Source organism: Protopterus annectens, chromosome 5.part0, assembly GCF_019279795.1.
Source record: "Protopterus annectens isolate FY-2018-M chromosome 5.part0, PAN1.0, whole genome shotgun sequence".
In the NCBI taxonomy this organism is placed as follows: Eukaryota; Metazoa; Chordata; order Ceratodontiformes; family Protopteridae; genus Protopterus; species Protopterus annectens.
Genome location: NC_056735.1, coordinates 43,869,529 through 43,886,336, shown reverse-complemented (window position 1 = coordinate 43,886,336; position 16,808 = coordinate 43,869,529). Strand labels below are relative to the sequence as shown.

General features: G+C 42.6%; 1 protein-coding gene across 10 annotated transcripts in view; it reads left to right on the top strand.

Annotated features, from left to right (window-relative positions):
- POLR1H (RNA polymerase I subunit H) overlaps positions 1–16,808 on the top strand; it is a 344,054-nt gene that overhangs the window by 74,586 nt on the left and 252,660 nt on the right. For all 10 annotated transcript variants that reach the window (XM_044072102.1, XM_044072103.1, XM_044072104.1 and 7 more), the window contains exon 3: positions 7,182–7,276. In XM_044072102.1, the coding sequence (XP_043928037.1) occupies positions 7,182–7,276 (95 nt within the window). The remainder of the gene's footprint in view (positions 1–7,181; positions 7,277–16,808) is intronic.

Genomic DNA, 16,808 nt, shown 5'->3' with positions numbered 1-16,808 from the left:
CAAATCAGACATTTCTATTCCTTCCTGTCATTTAGCTTCTGATAACCTGGGGTGGAGGGGGGGTGTGTGTGATAAAAGCTGCCCTTCTCTGACTGGGAAAGGGTTTTATTTAAGAATGTTTCTATGGAGACCACCCTTGGCTCTTTCCTTTTTAAGAGTTTGTGACAGTTCTAAAATTCCAAATGTTATCTCTTCATAACCTGCTACCTCTTTCCCCATTTCAGTTTTTTTGGTGACCCTGTATTTAAAAGTACTTATCACATTCCCATAGCAAGAAATTTCAAACATTTCTTAAGGTTTTCTGTGTCTGGATCACACTTTCATTTCTCTCACCTTGTGTTTTTTTTACAGCTCCAAGACTGTAGTGTCTAGTTCCAGTAATAGCCTACTGCAGACTGCAAAGTAGTCACATTTTTCCTTCTTTAGATGACTTGCTTATCTGTGTAGAGTCTTTTTCAAAGTGTCAGGAATCTTTCAGTTGTGTGAGAGATCTGTCTTCTGCAAAGACTGGTTTCAGGAGAACATCCAAAAGTCTAGTTTGACTCCTTTTCACTGGATTGTTTCCCGAGGTTTCGCTAGATTCCTCAGATCAGAGTGTTCTACAGTAAAAGGGAATTTCTAAGTATACTAGGATTCATGGCATCTATGCTTCTCATGACTCCCCTAGCAAGACTGCACTTGAGAAGAATTCAGTGTTACCTAAAATCAGTATGGTTCCAGCATCGACTTTGACGTTCCAGATTCCTGTTTTCAGGTTTGTGATATGGAAACTTCTTTGGAGGAGACCAGTTTTATCTGAATCCTGGTCTTCCATTTTCCACTTCCAGCTCCAGCGCAGTCTGTAACAGATACTGCCACTTTGGCTTTGGGTGCAGTGTCTTTGGGAGTAAAAGTGCAGGGTCTTTGGAACAGAAAAGACTGACCAAAACACACAAACGTAAAAGAGATGTTTGCACATAAATGCCCTCAACTCTGTGTCATCTGTGGTCTGTGGGACTATTACAAGTGATTACAGACAACACCACAGTAATGTGGTATTTAAACAAAGGGGGGGGGGTAGAAACAGATCTTACCTTTTTGTGCAGAGTAGTCTGGGATAGAGCTTTCCAGCTCAGTTTCACTCTACAGGTATCTTTTATATCCAATCAGGGCAAAACTTTCTGGCAAACAAGCTGAGCTGGTCCAAATCAGACCCTCATGAATGGAAACCGAAGTGGGATCTTCCAGGAATTGATCCATCTGTGAGGAAAACCTCATATCAATTTGCCTCCATTCGCGCAACAATCAGTCGACAAAGTTCTGCTCCACTACTCCATGGAGGAAGACCTGGAAGATGGGTGCATTTACTTTTTCTTGGACAGGAATCCTCCTGTATGCTTTCACTATTCCCACTAATATCTGGGGTCATTGTAAGATTCAGAACGACTTTCAAAGGTCATCTGAGGTGAATCTGTTCTGGCCCAGGCAACAGATCTTCGCCATTTCCAATAGAAGGGAGGAATGACAGTTGCCACAAGCTTCCTCACAGACTGGACCTGCTCATTCAAGACGGGGAGTGTTTAATACAGCCCAACTCGAAACAACTTTAGCTAACTGCCTGGATTGTAAGTTTTCATACCTTTTAGGCACCCTTTTTATGAAGACGTCCAGCAGGTATTAGAGGAGCCAAGAAAATGTGCTAGTAAGAAGTTATCATTAGCAGATGACAAGAACCAGGATCTTTTCTATGGCTAGTGTCTCTCTGTCTGGTTCTGCAATATTTGTGTGAATTATCCTCTGGCCATTCATTCTCCTCCATGAAGGTGCACTTGTCAGCCATTTCAACAGGTTTGGCCATGGATCCCCTCCTTTTAATGCATTCCCATGTGAAAATATTTTGAAAGGAGTGTTGCATATCAAGCCCCATAGAAAATGGGTGGCTCCTCCTTGGGATCTTAAATTTGTTTTAGAAAACTTACATTTTACTTCATTTCAGTAAGCTCATTGGGCTGATTTGCAATTCTTGCCATGGAAAACTGTTTTGCAGATTGCTCTGACTTCTGCAAGAAGAGCATCTGAGTTGCAGGCTGTCATTTTTCCCAAAGCTAGGGTTTTCTTAAGGCCTTAACCCTTCATTTATACCTAATGTGGTATCCAAGTTTACTTGGAGAAAAGCTATCCATCTCCTTAAAGAAGACAAGGATGCTCCGTACTCAGGATTTCTACGGACAATTGGGATATTATCTTGAGAGAACTACAACTTTCTGGAACTCTAATCTGCTGTTCATATCTTGTGAGAATGAGGGGCAACATCTCCAAATGGTTGTTTCGTGCTACTACTTTTCTGTTATACCCACCACCACAAGGCGATTTCAGGAAGGGTCAAGTTTCACTCTGCAGGCTCTTGACTTTTTATGTGAGACTTTGGAAAGGACAGCAGCAACCTGGCCCCTCTGTACATACCTTTGCAAAGTACTACACACTAGCTTCCTTCTCCAGGTCTTGAGCAGGCTTTGCTAGGGCCATTCTCCTGGGCCTTTTTGACCCTTGTCCTTCCTCCCCTCAGTCCATTAAACTATAGTAGTCTATCCAGATAGCTAAAGCTGCTACAGCAGTGATCCAATAATAAACGTAAGACAATTATGCAAATAAACTTGCCATAGCAATAGATGTTTGAGTGATTACAGCTGCATTAGCTGCTCCCTGCCTGCATGCCCTATTATGTTTTTTGGGCAGGTCGAGGACCTTTATTTTTATTTTCCTAGCACTGACTTGTTTCAGGCCACTAACCTCCCTCTCTCCATTGACATACAAGCTTCGAAGGACTTGGTGCCCAGACACCACTCTTTTTTCAGCTCCATTTGTGCAGGTTAACAGTTTGGGTGAGTGGAAATTGCCCTGAAGCTTTTGAAGCTGTCCGGCTTTTAAATCCTTGCAAGATATAACCCATATAACTAAGGCCACTGGAGCAGTGATTATTTGAACATCTGTTGGTATGGTAAGTTTACTTACACAGCTGTACTTATATAATTATTCTGTATTGTTTTGGAGTTTGATCCACCTGAAAAAACAACTTTAGGTGTATACTTTCCACTGCTTTAGTTTATCACATGTACCATATAGTCATGTAACTGAATGCAGCCATCAGATGAGCACTGCTGCTGTTTAACTTTTTAAGGAAAGTCAGCTTTATTTCAGGAACATTTGTGTAGTATCATTCAGTGCTTGGGTTGTACAGCAGACACGCACGTATTATGGCAGAGTATGAACTCCTGTTTTGTGTTTCTCTTTACAGCTGAGCAGTTTTGGGGGGGGGGTTCAGTTAATTAGGCATGGAAATGCATGCATCTGTCATTTGGGGAGTACTTCTTCATAGCTGGGGTCTGAGTTTCATTTCCAGTAACCTTCTAATTGTAAACAGTTTAATGCCTGTTTTGCCTTTGAGATTCCTGGCAATGCAGAAATGCATCAAATATAATTTGGCAGTACTATTTATAGGTGGTGTCTTCCAGAGGTATATATTCTATTTTCCTATTCCCTGGATGAGCATTCTACAAGTGCAAAGTCATACTGCATTTAACTACCTTGTGATAGCAGTATGTTTTGTTTGTTTGTTTATGTATGTATGCATGTATGGTGTGGGCAGTGGGGATGGAAGGAAGCTGCATCATTTCTGAAAAATTCTGTACATGGTCACCCTAACACGGTGCAGCATGGTCCTCCACCATGAAGACATGCAACACTGCAAAGGGATGCCCCCACATCCATGCTGAAGGCTAGTGAGGCATTCTGGGGGAGAGGTATATTCTAATTAACCATGTGCTGTCTACCTGCAGCTGCCTCCTGGAAGGCATCTACACAGCTGAGTGATTCAAGAAATCACTGGGCCATGTAGATCAGCATGGTCACCCCCATCATGTTGTGGAAATGAACAATACCAAACGGCTGTGCTCAACCACATACCACAGTTTTGGTATAGGGTGATGCACTAGACCAGCAGGTGTTGCTGAGATCGGAAATGGTGTGCCAGCACCAATAGTTGTATGGGGATTGGGGGCAGGCTAGGTGGAAATACTAGACTACTACAGATGACTTAAATTGAAGTGCCTTACTGGTACCAGTGGGAGTGGGGGGGAACCACTAGAAAACCCCAAATAACTGCTAAAGTGCAGTACTGGCACCAGAGACAGTAAGGGGATCAGGGGTTTGGGGGACCACTAGACCACCCTGCATGACTTAAATTGAAGTGCCATACTGGCACCAATTGCAGTACAGGGATGGGAGGGTGTGGTGAACCACTAGACCACCAGGGATAACCTAAATTAAAGTGCAATAATGGCACCAGCTTCACAACTGGGAGGAGATGCACTAGACAACACGGCACAATGTGTGCGTGATGTGGTGGCATTTCAACTATCACAGGGGTTGGGGGGAAACGAGATAGCAGATAGGCTTGGGACAGGTATGGGGACTGTGGTGTGTGCGTGCGAGTGTTTGTGTGTAATGTATGTATGTGTAATAAATATATATGTGTGTATGTATGTGTGTGTGTGTGTGTGTGTGTGTGTGTGTGTGTGTATATGTATATATATATATATATATATATATATATATATATATATATATATATCTATGTGTGTATATATGTATATGTGTGTGTATATATATATATATATATATATATATATATAATATGTGTGTATATGTGTGTGTGTGTATGTATGTGTGTGTATGTGTGTATGTATGTGTGTGTATGTATGTGTGTATATATATATATATATATATATATATATATATGTATATATGTGTGTGTATGTATGTGTGTGTATATATATATATATATATATATATATATATATATATATATATATATATATATATATATATATATATATATATGGTTCCACTTCATATAATCGAATTACCATTTCATCGAATTGCAAATCATTGAGACCAAATCGTCAAACTCATTTCATCGAATCTCAAATAATTGAAAACTATGAAGCAACTACAAATAACATTACACAATGTTTTCACTACGTTTATGCGGGGGGGCAAGCCCCCCTGCACCCCCCATGTGGGGGGCTCCACCTCCCACACCACCCCGTAAATAAATATACCAACTCCAAGGTCGCACTACAGTGGGGGAACCACTGTAGTGCGACCTTGGAGTTGGTATATTTATTTACGGGGGGTGTGGTTATTTGTAGTTGCTTCATAGTTTTCAATGATTTGAGATTCGATGAAATGAGTTTTCGACGATTTGGTCTCGATGGTTTGCAATTCGATGAAATGGTAATTCGATGATATGAAGTGGAACCATATATATATATATATATATATATATATATATATATATATATATATATACACACACACACACACACACACACACACACACACACACACACACACACACACACACATAGCAGTTTGCCACCATGATGTACAGTTTAGCAGTGATCTGTACATCATGGTAGTAAATGCAGTTCAGAGACATGCAAATTAGCTGATAGTGACATCTTACCTCACTGTGGGTAATATGTCTCTAATTTTGCAAATGGGAAAGTTGTGGGAGAAGGGCTGTTTATGGGTTGTTCTAGGTACTTTAAAGAATTCCTGGGACAGTATTTCTATAGTGTATAGTATGTTCATAAAAGCAGAGGTACTGATTACTCTTAAGGGTCTTCTTGACTGATTTTTTTATTTCCATTTGTTAATCTGCGTGGTCTGAGCCAAAACCTAATTTTCAGTGGAGGCCTGGGGAGAAATGCTTCAATTAAAGAAAAGTGCATATACAGTCTACATTGTGACACGCATAAGGGGGATGGGGTGCTGCACTTCTGAGTGTGTCGTCCTTCGGACGAGACATTAAACTGAGGCCCCATCTGCCTGAGTTGGTGTAGCTCAGGTGGACGTAAAACTTCCCACAGTACCTCTGAGGCCCCATCTGCCTGAGTTGGTGTAGCTCAGGTGGACGTAAAACATCCCACAGTACCTATTGAAAGAGTAGGAAAGTTCCCTGATGCCCTGGCCAAATTTCCCCCAGTAGTATAAATAACACCTCAGGTCTCCCCTGAAAAGGGGCTACTAGCTTAATGAGACTAACTCTGTCAGAGTATAAATAAATAAAAATAAAGTACAGACAATTTAGCAAATGAAAGCATTATTTGTGTGTGCTCAGCAGTAAAATCCGGACTTGTCTGTGTCTGACTGCACAGCACAGTAATCTATTTGCATGGGCTGACTGAGAAACACTTTGAAAATTCTGAAAATGTAAGCCGAGTCGATATTTACATGATCTGTATCGAGCAACATTTCTCAGATTATGAACTAAATTATGAGCAAGGGATATGAATTATCATTGTAAAACAATTTGAATTCCAAGTAATAGATTCTCTAATGTGTAGCTATGCACTTGCAGTAGGAAGGTAGAGAGCCGAGTGAGAAAACGTTTAAAAGTTATGCATTTAAGCAAACGAAAATTGGAAGTAGTGGTTTAAGTCTTTAGTTATGCTACAAAAAAAATCAGCTTCAGATTAGTAGGTTTATAGTTCTCTGTTTGGAATTATTCATGTTCAAATATATATTAATCAATTTAGTTGTAAACATGTTTTATTTTTAGACTTAGAAAAGTGTCGAAAGTGTTCTATATTTTACCCACTGATACACAGTGGATAGAATATGTCTAATGACTGTTGGCTTTTAATATTTGTGTTTAGGTTTGAGAGATGTAAGCGATGGTCAAAAGCAGTTTAAAAAGTTTTCGCAGAAAAACATGTCCTTTTGCGGACATGAACTTTTTTTTTCTTCACAGCAAATTTTAAACATTTTTATATATGTTATTTTTACTTGTTTCTTTTTCAGTGCTTTTTGATTATTATATATGATTTGTCACATTTCATTAAATTGATGATTTGAAAAACTGAACTTTTGGCAGTATAGTGTGTAACAGCCTGATTCTTAACAGCACAGTTTTCCTGTCAGCTGTATTTTAGTTGTGTACGGTATTAAGTTCTGTTTGCAAGAGAGTAATGTAATGGCAGGTAATCTCTGCATTTTGCCAATGTGTTTTTTTTTTTATGTTATTCTACACAGAACCCAAAGGGCTGCATATATGTTTATATTTAGTGCTGTTTGACACCAATCATAAGGTTGTGATACCAATCATAAGGTTGCTGTATTTATAATTCTTTTTTCAGAGTTTGAAGGAAGACCTATCTTTTCCGCGGTTATTTTTAACAAACCAGGTACTTTCTCTGTGCAAGAAGAAGAGGGTGAGCTAAAGGGGCCTGTGGTAAGTAGCCATGGAGAAGCCATTCTGTACACTGTTTATACCTCTTAAGATGGCTTGTTGTTTTATTTATTGTAGAGACAGAGTGCAGGGAAAGAAGAAACTGTATTCCATGCTCAGCACATTTAGCTGTGTGATAAATCAGAAAACCGAAAGCTCATGAATAAATTTCATGTTCAAAGAAAAAGACCCATCCACACACTCTCGAGGGCATTCCCCGCATGATCCCTGGTAGAGGCTGGGGACTTGTGAATGAAGGGGGGAGTAGTCCTAAAACCAGTTAGGGTGGGGACATTGAGCTGCTGTGAAGGTGTAGTAGTATGTCAGCATTGTCTTCATTGCATGCCCACCCTCTGTACATAAACAAGAGACTGCAGGGGAGGAGGAAAGTGGTTTAAGGCATGAATGACAAATCCCCCAGCAGATGATTTGATGGTCAGACCCCCCCAGGACGACCTTAGGCTGTGTGTGAGCCCCAGCTCATATGGAAAATGTTTGATGTGTAGAAGGGTGGTAGACCCTGTTATGGATGCGGGGCACTGAGTGTCATATGGCTGAAGCAACGGATGAAGCAAGGGGGACCAAAAAAAAAAATCGCAGTTCAAAGAAACAGAAGTGGAAGCTTCTGTGAGAAGAGCGTGTGGAGGAGATTTGGAGTAGGAGGAAGAGTAACCAAGATGAAAACTGGAGGGTGTGAGAAGCTAGCAGTGGAGAGTTAATAAAGGAAATGATTATATGAGGAAGAAGACCGTTTAAGAGGGAGGAGAGCATCATAGCATTATGAAAAGGAAAGTATGAAAAATAAGTGGGAAACTTAACTAGTTGTGAGGTATTTTAGGGCTGATGATAGAGGGAGCACAGCTCCAAACTTTTAAAGATTTAACATTTAGTGAAGTAATGAGCTCTTTATGTAGACAAGGTTTATCCATCCGCAACCCTTTTTTCCCATTTTTGCACATGGGGTCGGGGTGTTACTTCAACAGTGACAATCGCTTAGAGCCAATGTTTACACCGCCGGGTGGCTAGCCCTGCCGCAGTAGTTCTCCCACACCATACACTCTCATGCACACACGCACCTATGGCTAATTTAAAGTGTACAGTCCACCTACTGTACATCTTTGGTGTGTGGGAGGAAACTAGAGCACCTGGAGGAAACCTACGTAAATACAGGGAGGACATGCAGACTCCGCACAGAAAGCTGGTAGGACATGTATGGTCAGAGGAAATCAATGGAAGGGAGAATACGTTGCTTAGCGTTTAGTTCAGAAGTTTAATAGACTTTCATTTTCTGTGGCAGACCTGGTTTTATGCATCTTGATGATTACTGAAACCCTTTATTCAGAGTAATTTTCTAATTAGACACATCCTTTACTAAGTGTGTGCTGTTAACTTGATTACAGTGTGGGATACTGTTGTCAGCTAATGTGGCAAACACTTCAATAGGCTTTTGACGGTTATCATAAGGTGCAGCAGCCTTAGCTTTCAGGGTGTCGGAGCAAAGCGCAAAAATAAAACTTGTTTTATGCTTACACTGCTGTCAGTGTAAATATGATGCTGAGTTCCAGACCCAAATCTCTTGTTTGAATGATTTGTAAGATAATGATTCATGGAGAGATCAGATAGTTTCACCATCAAGTAGGACTGCCTTTTAAGTGTCCAACAGGGGTGTATTGTTAAATAGCCATTGCTTCAGGAATGGCATAAATGACTGTAGTGCTTTGTGAATTCCTTGGTGTCTCGTACTGCACTGCATTGTCTAAAAATCTACCGTGTATAATTTACAAACACTTAAAAAGCAATGAACCATTAACCGATCTGTGTGGTTGAGTACTTTTTCAGTTTTATTTTGTTTTCCTCAAGTGTATAATTGGTGAACCGGGTAAATGGCAAAGATATATTGCCGAGTTGAGAATTTTTCTGAAAGAAGAGTATGGATAGCAGTGTTCTATATGAAATTAAAACAAAAAAGAGCAGCTGTGTGATGTTCCTATATTTATCCCAAGGAAAACGTCAGTCTCGACTTTTGCTAAGGCTGTGTTATTACTGTTGGTGCGCTAAACCATACTGGCTATGTGAAAGAAGTGTCTGAGTGAGATGCTGCTGTTTTGCTTTCTCTACTATTCTCTCTGGTATTTCAACAAGAAAACTGTCGGTGAGTTTGTCTGTAACTGCTCCTGTGTGTATTTGTATTATAGCTATATTCCGGGGCATTACAAGTGTTTTCTTTTGTACTGGTTTAACTCACAACTTCATTAGGGATCTGTTTGTAAGTGCATGTCAGATGCTGAGGGTTAGCAGTCCGTATAACTTGGGGGGAGACATGCTGAGGGTTAGCAGTCCGTATAACTTGGGGGGAGGTTACCAGTGACGTAAATCTTAACTGACCTGAAATTTGTAGATTAGTCATTTTAACACATTTTAGCTCCACCCGAGGAAGGAAACTGTTCTTAGAGTAGATGTTACAATGGGACCTAGTACTCTGAAGCCGCTAAGTATAAAAAGGAGTTGCGTTATTTATCTTCATCTTTGACTAATCTTTACTACATATCTGCTTGCATTTGGCATTAGGCTTTCCAGCAAGCAGTTGTATCTTTTGGCTTTTTCCCGGTTAGGGGTCGCCACAGTGGAACTCCGGTCTGCTAATGATTGGCAGTAGATTTTTACGTGCTGAGTTGCCGGCCCTGACACACAACCTTCAACGAAGGTACGCCCCTTCATGCATGTTTCCACGCAGAAGACGCTTTCGCTGAGAATCTAACGGGACAGCGTCTTACCTGTGAGGCGACAACGCTACCGCAGCACCACCACCGCAGTAGGCTTTTCAGCAAGCAGTGCTTCTCCAAAATATTCTTTGGGGAATTGGAAGTTCATTGGTGTTTTTAACTGACTTCCTTGTATTTCCTCCCATCATACTTTAGTTTTTATTTCTGTCATTGAAGGCTAAATTTGAACTGCATGTATGTTTTTCATCGTTATGCTTATTTTGTTAAGGCGTGATCTTTTGTACCGAATTTCCAGTGATTGTTAATGTAGAACAGCATGCTTGTCCATAATAATGCAGAAGGGCACAATGGAAGTGCAAAGACAAGTCCGTGACGGGCAGTGAGAGTACAAGGGACTGGTCTGCTCTAGCTAGGTTAGGAAAAAGTCACCTGTAATGAATTTATCAAAGTTTCAAGCTAGAACTGATCAATGTGTACTCCTTATTAACTTGCATCTCTGTATATATAAAGAATGAATGTTAGCATCACTCCACACCCAGATCATTTGTTTATATCCCAATGTCTCCTAGTTAACTCGTTTGTTCCCCATGTCCTGCTTGGTCTTGCTGTCCAGCACAGGAGAGTGAGAGCCTGACGCAAGTGAAGTATCATCTGTGGTTGAATCCTTTTTTTTCTGCTTGGATTTGATATCCCCCCCCCCCCCTTTTGGTGGGTAGCTAGCACATTGGGGTGCCACACGTCTTCTCAGTTTGCACCACAGTCCTGATTTGAAATATTCTGTCTTGAGTACTGCATCAGCTGCCTACAGAATACTAAATGTCCCAGTTTAGGAAGCATTTTCCTCATTTAGCTGTTTATTTTTAGTTCCACTTCACAAGACCACAATCCACAGTATTTTCAAAGGTTTCAAACGTTTTTTTATTGGAGAGTGAATGAATAATGTATTATTTCAGCAGATGGGACTTTTGCACGGAGGTACATGAACTCCTTAAGAGGTCCAGTCAGCACAGTCCTGGTTGGTTGCCAGAAGAGCAGTATCTTGTAAGCTTGTTAGTAATGTGTGTTTATCTCAAACAAGAATGCCTTGTGTGTCAGACCTTGTGTAGCTTGGTTTGTCCCTCTGGAAGAATAACCTTTCAGGCAGAAAACTTGAGCTAGCGGTGGGAGGAGGAGGTCAATTAATTGAGTAACTTTCAATGGATAATTGACTGTGAAAATTGAAATTGTATCTAGCCATGTTTAGTTCTAGTTTCCTACACATCTGAGAAACTATCCTTCAAGTGGGACAAGAAATGTTGCATGCAAAAGATTTTCAGCAAAGGAAGAAAAAAGTTAAAATGATATCACCAGTATAGGGCCTCAGCTTTTTGATGTTTTCTTTCCCGAAGGATAAAGTAGGTATCTAGAAACGACAAATGACAAGCATGCGTATATCCTTCAGAGATTTGTCCTGTTTAGGTGATAGCATTGCTTAATCTCAGTAGTTAAGAAGATATTGGTAACTTCCTTGAATGTAGCAAAATATGTTATTCATATTAAGCACTACTGTACTACCCTAAGCCTGGGTTATGTCTTGCAAAGGACACATCATCTGGGCAGCTTCCAAAGCTTCAGGGTACCTTCTGCACACTTAAAATGTTAGACTGCTTAAGTTGAACTGATTAAGTCAGGTTTGGGCTCCAAGTCCAGCAGGAATACTCCTGTGCTGCGGGCTTTCAATGGTTGGCTAACGCAGATCTGTTGCTGGGCAGATAACTTCCTTTGTAGGGGGAGTGGAGGACTTGTACTTTATTTTTTGTGACAGAAAACTTACTTTTTTTGGAAAACATTTACATTTAAGCTAGGAAAGTGTTTTGTGACTTGTCATGTGACTTTTGTTCACTTTTAAATAGGAGCAGTACTTTTCTGTTTTTGTTGTAAAAAGTTGTTAAAACTTATTTTAAACTACTTTTCTGTGGAGAAACTGGTGTTATTTTACTTGCTGAGGCTGGGATTTTTAACACTGAACACACAGCCTTCAGAACACCCACCTTCACATCTCTCACAGAAAAGCATAAACCACACACCCACCTTCGTGGTGGCTGTCAGTAGAAATTTACCCAAACAGCAGCGACCTCCAAGTCAGAAATGCACTCGACCACCACAACACAGCACAAACCACAGGACACGCAGCTCACCTCCACAGTGTGCCCCTCAACCTAATCCCCTAAGTCTAAACACCTTGCCCAATACACTAGTCATAGGTGACTCGGTAGTGAGGCACACAGATGTCCCACACCCTAGGTTGAATAAGTCGAAGGTATTAGCTGTCTGTCAGGTGCCAGAATCCGACACATAGCACACGCATTCAGGTCACTCCACAACAAGTATGACTGTCATTGTCCATGTGGGTGTGAATGACCTGAGACTCACCTCCCTGGACTACATAAAAAGGGACACGGTGGAGCTCTCTGATTATGTGGCCCAGGCAGGTATGACCCTAGCCCTGAGCAGTATCCTACCATCATCCAGAATGGTACCGCAGTACAAACAAAAAATGACTTGACTTCAACAACTGGCTAAGTTTCTGGTGTCATTCTAAGGGGATCCAGCACCTGTCTGCTTGGGATTACATTGACAGACCTCGATGCTTTGCCAGAGATGGCCTGCATCTGTCACCCCTGGGCTTCCGGGTACTGGCTAAGGCTGTCACCACCCCTATAGTGCCTTTTTTAGGTGTTGTTCCAAAGGCCAAATAACCACCTTAACATCTATAAATCAATGCAATCTGAGGGTCATGCTGCTCAGTGCTAGAAGTGTAAATCTCAAGATGCACTCACTCGAAGCACTCCTCAAAATGGAGAACATCGACATTTTTTCTGTAATGGAGACCTGGTTTAAAGCGGCAGAAAGCACCCCTGCGCTACCAGGCTATAACTCATTCCACACCTTTTGGCCCCAAAACATGTACCATAGCTCCAAAAACGGTGGTGTCTCCATATTCATAAAAGATATGCACATCTCCAGACTAGTAGCCCAGCAGAACGCATCAGAGATATTTCAGGTACAACTAACATTGGGTAAGATGAGCCAGGTCATAGCCTGCTATAGGTCGCCAACCATGTCCCTAGACTCTCACTCCACGATGTTCGTGTTTCACTGTTGCAGTCCTGACAAATGGATTATCCAGCTCCTGGTAGCCCTCAGCCGGCCTGAATACCAAAGAATTTGGTTAACGTTGTCGGCTGCAGTCTGTTGTAAACCTGACGTCAGGTATAAAGGGAGGCAGCCGGCACCATTTTCCTCGGTCTTTCTTGCCGCGGAGCCCAAAGCAGATGCGATTTAGCACCAGTGCCAGTCGGACGATTACCTTTGTTTTCGATTCCAGTTGCTAAGTTGAAGACTACTTCAGATAAGTACCCCGTTGTGGACCCTCTTTTTATGCTTTAGCGAATGTCAGATAAAGTTAATAACTGTCTTGCCTGTGGAAAACCGATTCCGCACCATGACTTCCATTCTTACTGTATATCTTGTTTGGGCCTTTAGCATGACGTACCCAACTGTGAACTCTGTGCCTTATTCAACCCTAGTACCATACGCCGTAGAGAGAAAATTTTGTATAAGCATTTCCGAGTCTGGCCTAGGTTTGTCAGTATGGCGTCGTCTGGTCTTCTGACTTCGGATGTGCCGAGGAAACGCAAAGACTGCTGCAGGCCTAGGGTCAAACCTGCTGACGACGCACTGAGTAAAATGGTTGTCGGCCCACAGGTTTTCAGCGAGGCACTTTCGCAGCCCCTGCACTCCACAGATGTTCAGTCGCAGGCCTCTGCCGAGACCATTTCTGAGTCCTCCATGCCGCAGGCTCCTGTTGTATCAGACCCTCTGCCTGTCACCACCTCAGATGGGTTCGGAGCCGCTAAGCAGGCATCGGCTTCTGACGCCTCTTTTCACCGCCATGAGACCAGACCCAGACAGACTACCCTAACTCAGATTACGGCGGTAGCTAGGCCTCCCGAGTCCCTCTGGTTTTTGAGTAAGCCTTCCGGACGCAAATCTACACAGAAACAAGCGTCTGCCTCCCCTCCTTTGGCCCAGTCTCAGCTGGTAAAAATGGCTACTGATCTTTTATCTCTCATTAGGGGTTCTCAACCTCCCCCCTCCAAGAGAGCCAGGGAGTTGTCTCCTGATGTTCTTCGTGTTTCACTGTTGCAGTCATTACATTTGGGTAATCCTGCTGGCAGGTTGCCCTCAGCCGGCCTGAATTCCAAAGTCTTGGGTCCTGCGTCGGTTGCTGTCGGCCCTTCCCTGATGTCAGGTCGCCAGGGGTATAAAAGAAGCAGCCGATGCCATTTTCTTCAGTCTTTCTTGCAGCGTGGGGCCCGAAACAGTTCGCAAGTGCCGGTAGGCCGACTCCTGAGATTTTCGTGTTCGAATTTCAGATCCGAAGTCTTCAATAAAGCTAAGTACCCCGTTGGGGAAACTTTTTTTTTGCTCCAGTCCGATTTCAGAAAAAGTAAATAATTTAATTTCTTGTGGAAAGCAAATACCTCATAAGGACTTTCATTCTTACTGTATTCCTTGCCTAGGCCCTGATCACAACATTTCTGGTTGTTGGTTTTGTGCTAGATTTAACCAACGCACTAAGCGTCGGTATGATTTTGCTTTAAACTATTTTGGACACCAGTTTAATTATCCAGAAATATCGTCTGATAGCCATCCGACTACCGGAGTTCACAAGAAACGCAAGGAAAAAAGAGAGAGATAAGCAACCGAGGCCCAAAACCGATGACTAAGCTTCTCCTATGCCAGTTGCCGGTTCTCAGCGAGGCGCTTTCGCAGCCCCTAACGCCCGCTATTTTAGAGTCCCAGGCAGCTACCGACTCCCACGTGGAGTCGGCCATGCCGCTGGAAACTCGAGGTATTGGAGCCTCGGATACTATCCCTTCAGATGGGTCCGGAGCCGCTGAGCAGGCACCGGCTTCTGAGGGTGTATTCAGACCAAAACATATTTATATTAAACCGACTTCAGCTTCAAAGGCAAAGACTAAACCACCTTCAAAAACAAACAAATTCAAGAGCCACATGGACAGGCCTCTATGCCCAAAAAGCAGATGCTCAAAATGGCCGAAGACTTGATTACCTTGATCAGGGGTTCCCATCCCCCTCCTGATAACAGGCCTAGGCAAGAGGCTGACTATGAATCCTCATATCAGGTTTCTATTTCTTCTGATTCCTCTTCTGATCAGGAATTTTCTCTTCCTCCCTATGAGGATTCTGATGCTGAAGAATCTATCCCTTCAGCCTCTCCTCCAGAGGACTATTCTTTTGGGGAAACCTTACATACCATGAGGGAGCATTTCCACTGGGAGAGCCAAGATTTTGCTGAATCAAAAAAGAGGCTCAGGGATTTCCTTCTCAACACAAGCCACTAGCCATTCCTCCTGTGTTAGACATTGTAGATGATGTGTTTTCGGAGTCTAGTCTAACCCCTGACTCCTTACCACCAGCTCCTGTTAAGCCTGACAGATATTACAGGGATGTAATGGGATCCTATCTCGCCTACATTCATAACAGATGGGTTCGGAGCCGATCCATCGGCTCCGACTCGGCAACTAATACACTAGCACGAAGTCTCTCATTGGCTGGGCTACTCCCTATCCCAGGATGCACTACACCTGCTTCCCCAGATCTCGTTTGCCGCTTAACAAGCTGGACGTGGTCTCGACTTGGCTGGAGCTAAGTGGTTCTTTTTACCTTTATTGGTCTTTGACCTGGGGGTTTTTTGTCTATATTAACCAAACAGCTGTTTTAACAGCTATTCCTTATTATATTTGTGTGCTTAAGTGTCTTCTAAAAATTTATTTTATTCAGTCGGGCAAGGCCCGTTTAAGTTAGAGGGCCTTTGCCCTACCTTTGAGTGCTATCAAGCTTTAATTAACTTTTGGTTAATTGTTTTTCGGGCCAAGCCCGTTTAAATTAGAGGGCTTTGGGCCGTTTAACTTGTTTTCTCTATTACTGTTTGTTGTGAGGTAAACTTTTTCATCAGTACTCGTGCCAGTGTGTCTCGCGCTTTTCAGTTGGCGCAATTTGTTTATAGTGCTATACTTGTTGTGGTAGAGTCAGGATTTCCATAGAATTTTACTTGTTGAGGGGCCTGTATCATGTCTAAGGAACAAAAGTCAGGTTTTAAAAAATGCACTCGGTGCAGTTATAAAATGTCCATTACAGACAGCCATTCAGTCTGTGTTTATTGTTTGGGACCGAAACATCTGCAAGAGACTTGTAGCGTCTGTCATGCGTTCTCCTCTAGAGTTCTTCAAGAACGCAAGAACAAGCTAATTTTGAAAGGGCTTATTAAACCTTCTTTTGAGGAAGCCTTAGATCCACCTGTTGCTTCCAAAAAGAAAAGATCGTCGGCTCCGACAAGTCCGTCGGAGCCGTCTACTAAAAAGCCAAAATTGACTTCTTCTTCCTCGGCTCCACTGACTTCGGGGCCGAGGGTCGAAGGGTCTGCCTCGATACCTTCTGCCTCGGCTCCATTGCTTTCGGAGCCGCAGGTTGGAGTATCGAGAGGTTAATCACCTCCATCGGTTCCAATGGCTTTGGAGCCGGTGGAGGTGTGCAGCTCAGACTCTTCCCCCTCGGCTCCGAAGAAAGCTCCTTCGGCGCCGATGGTGGTCCATGCTGTGGTGGAGTCGGCGCCGATAGCGTTGGAGCCGTTTCGGAGCCGGTCCCCTTCTCTCTCGGAGCCGAGAGGAAAGTCTTCTCGATTGTCTACCTCCTCTAAATCATCGAGACTTTCTGATTCGGACCTGGATAGGGTTATACAGAGG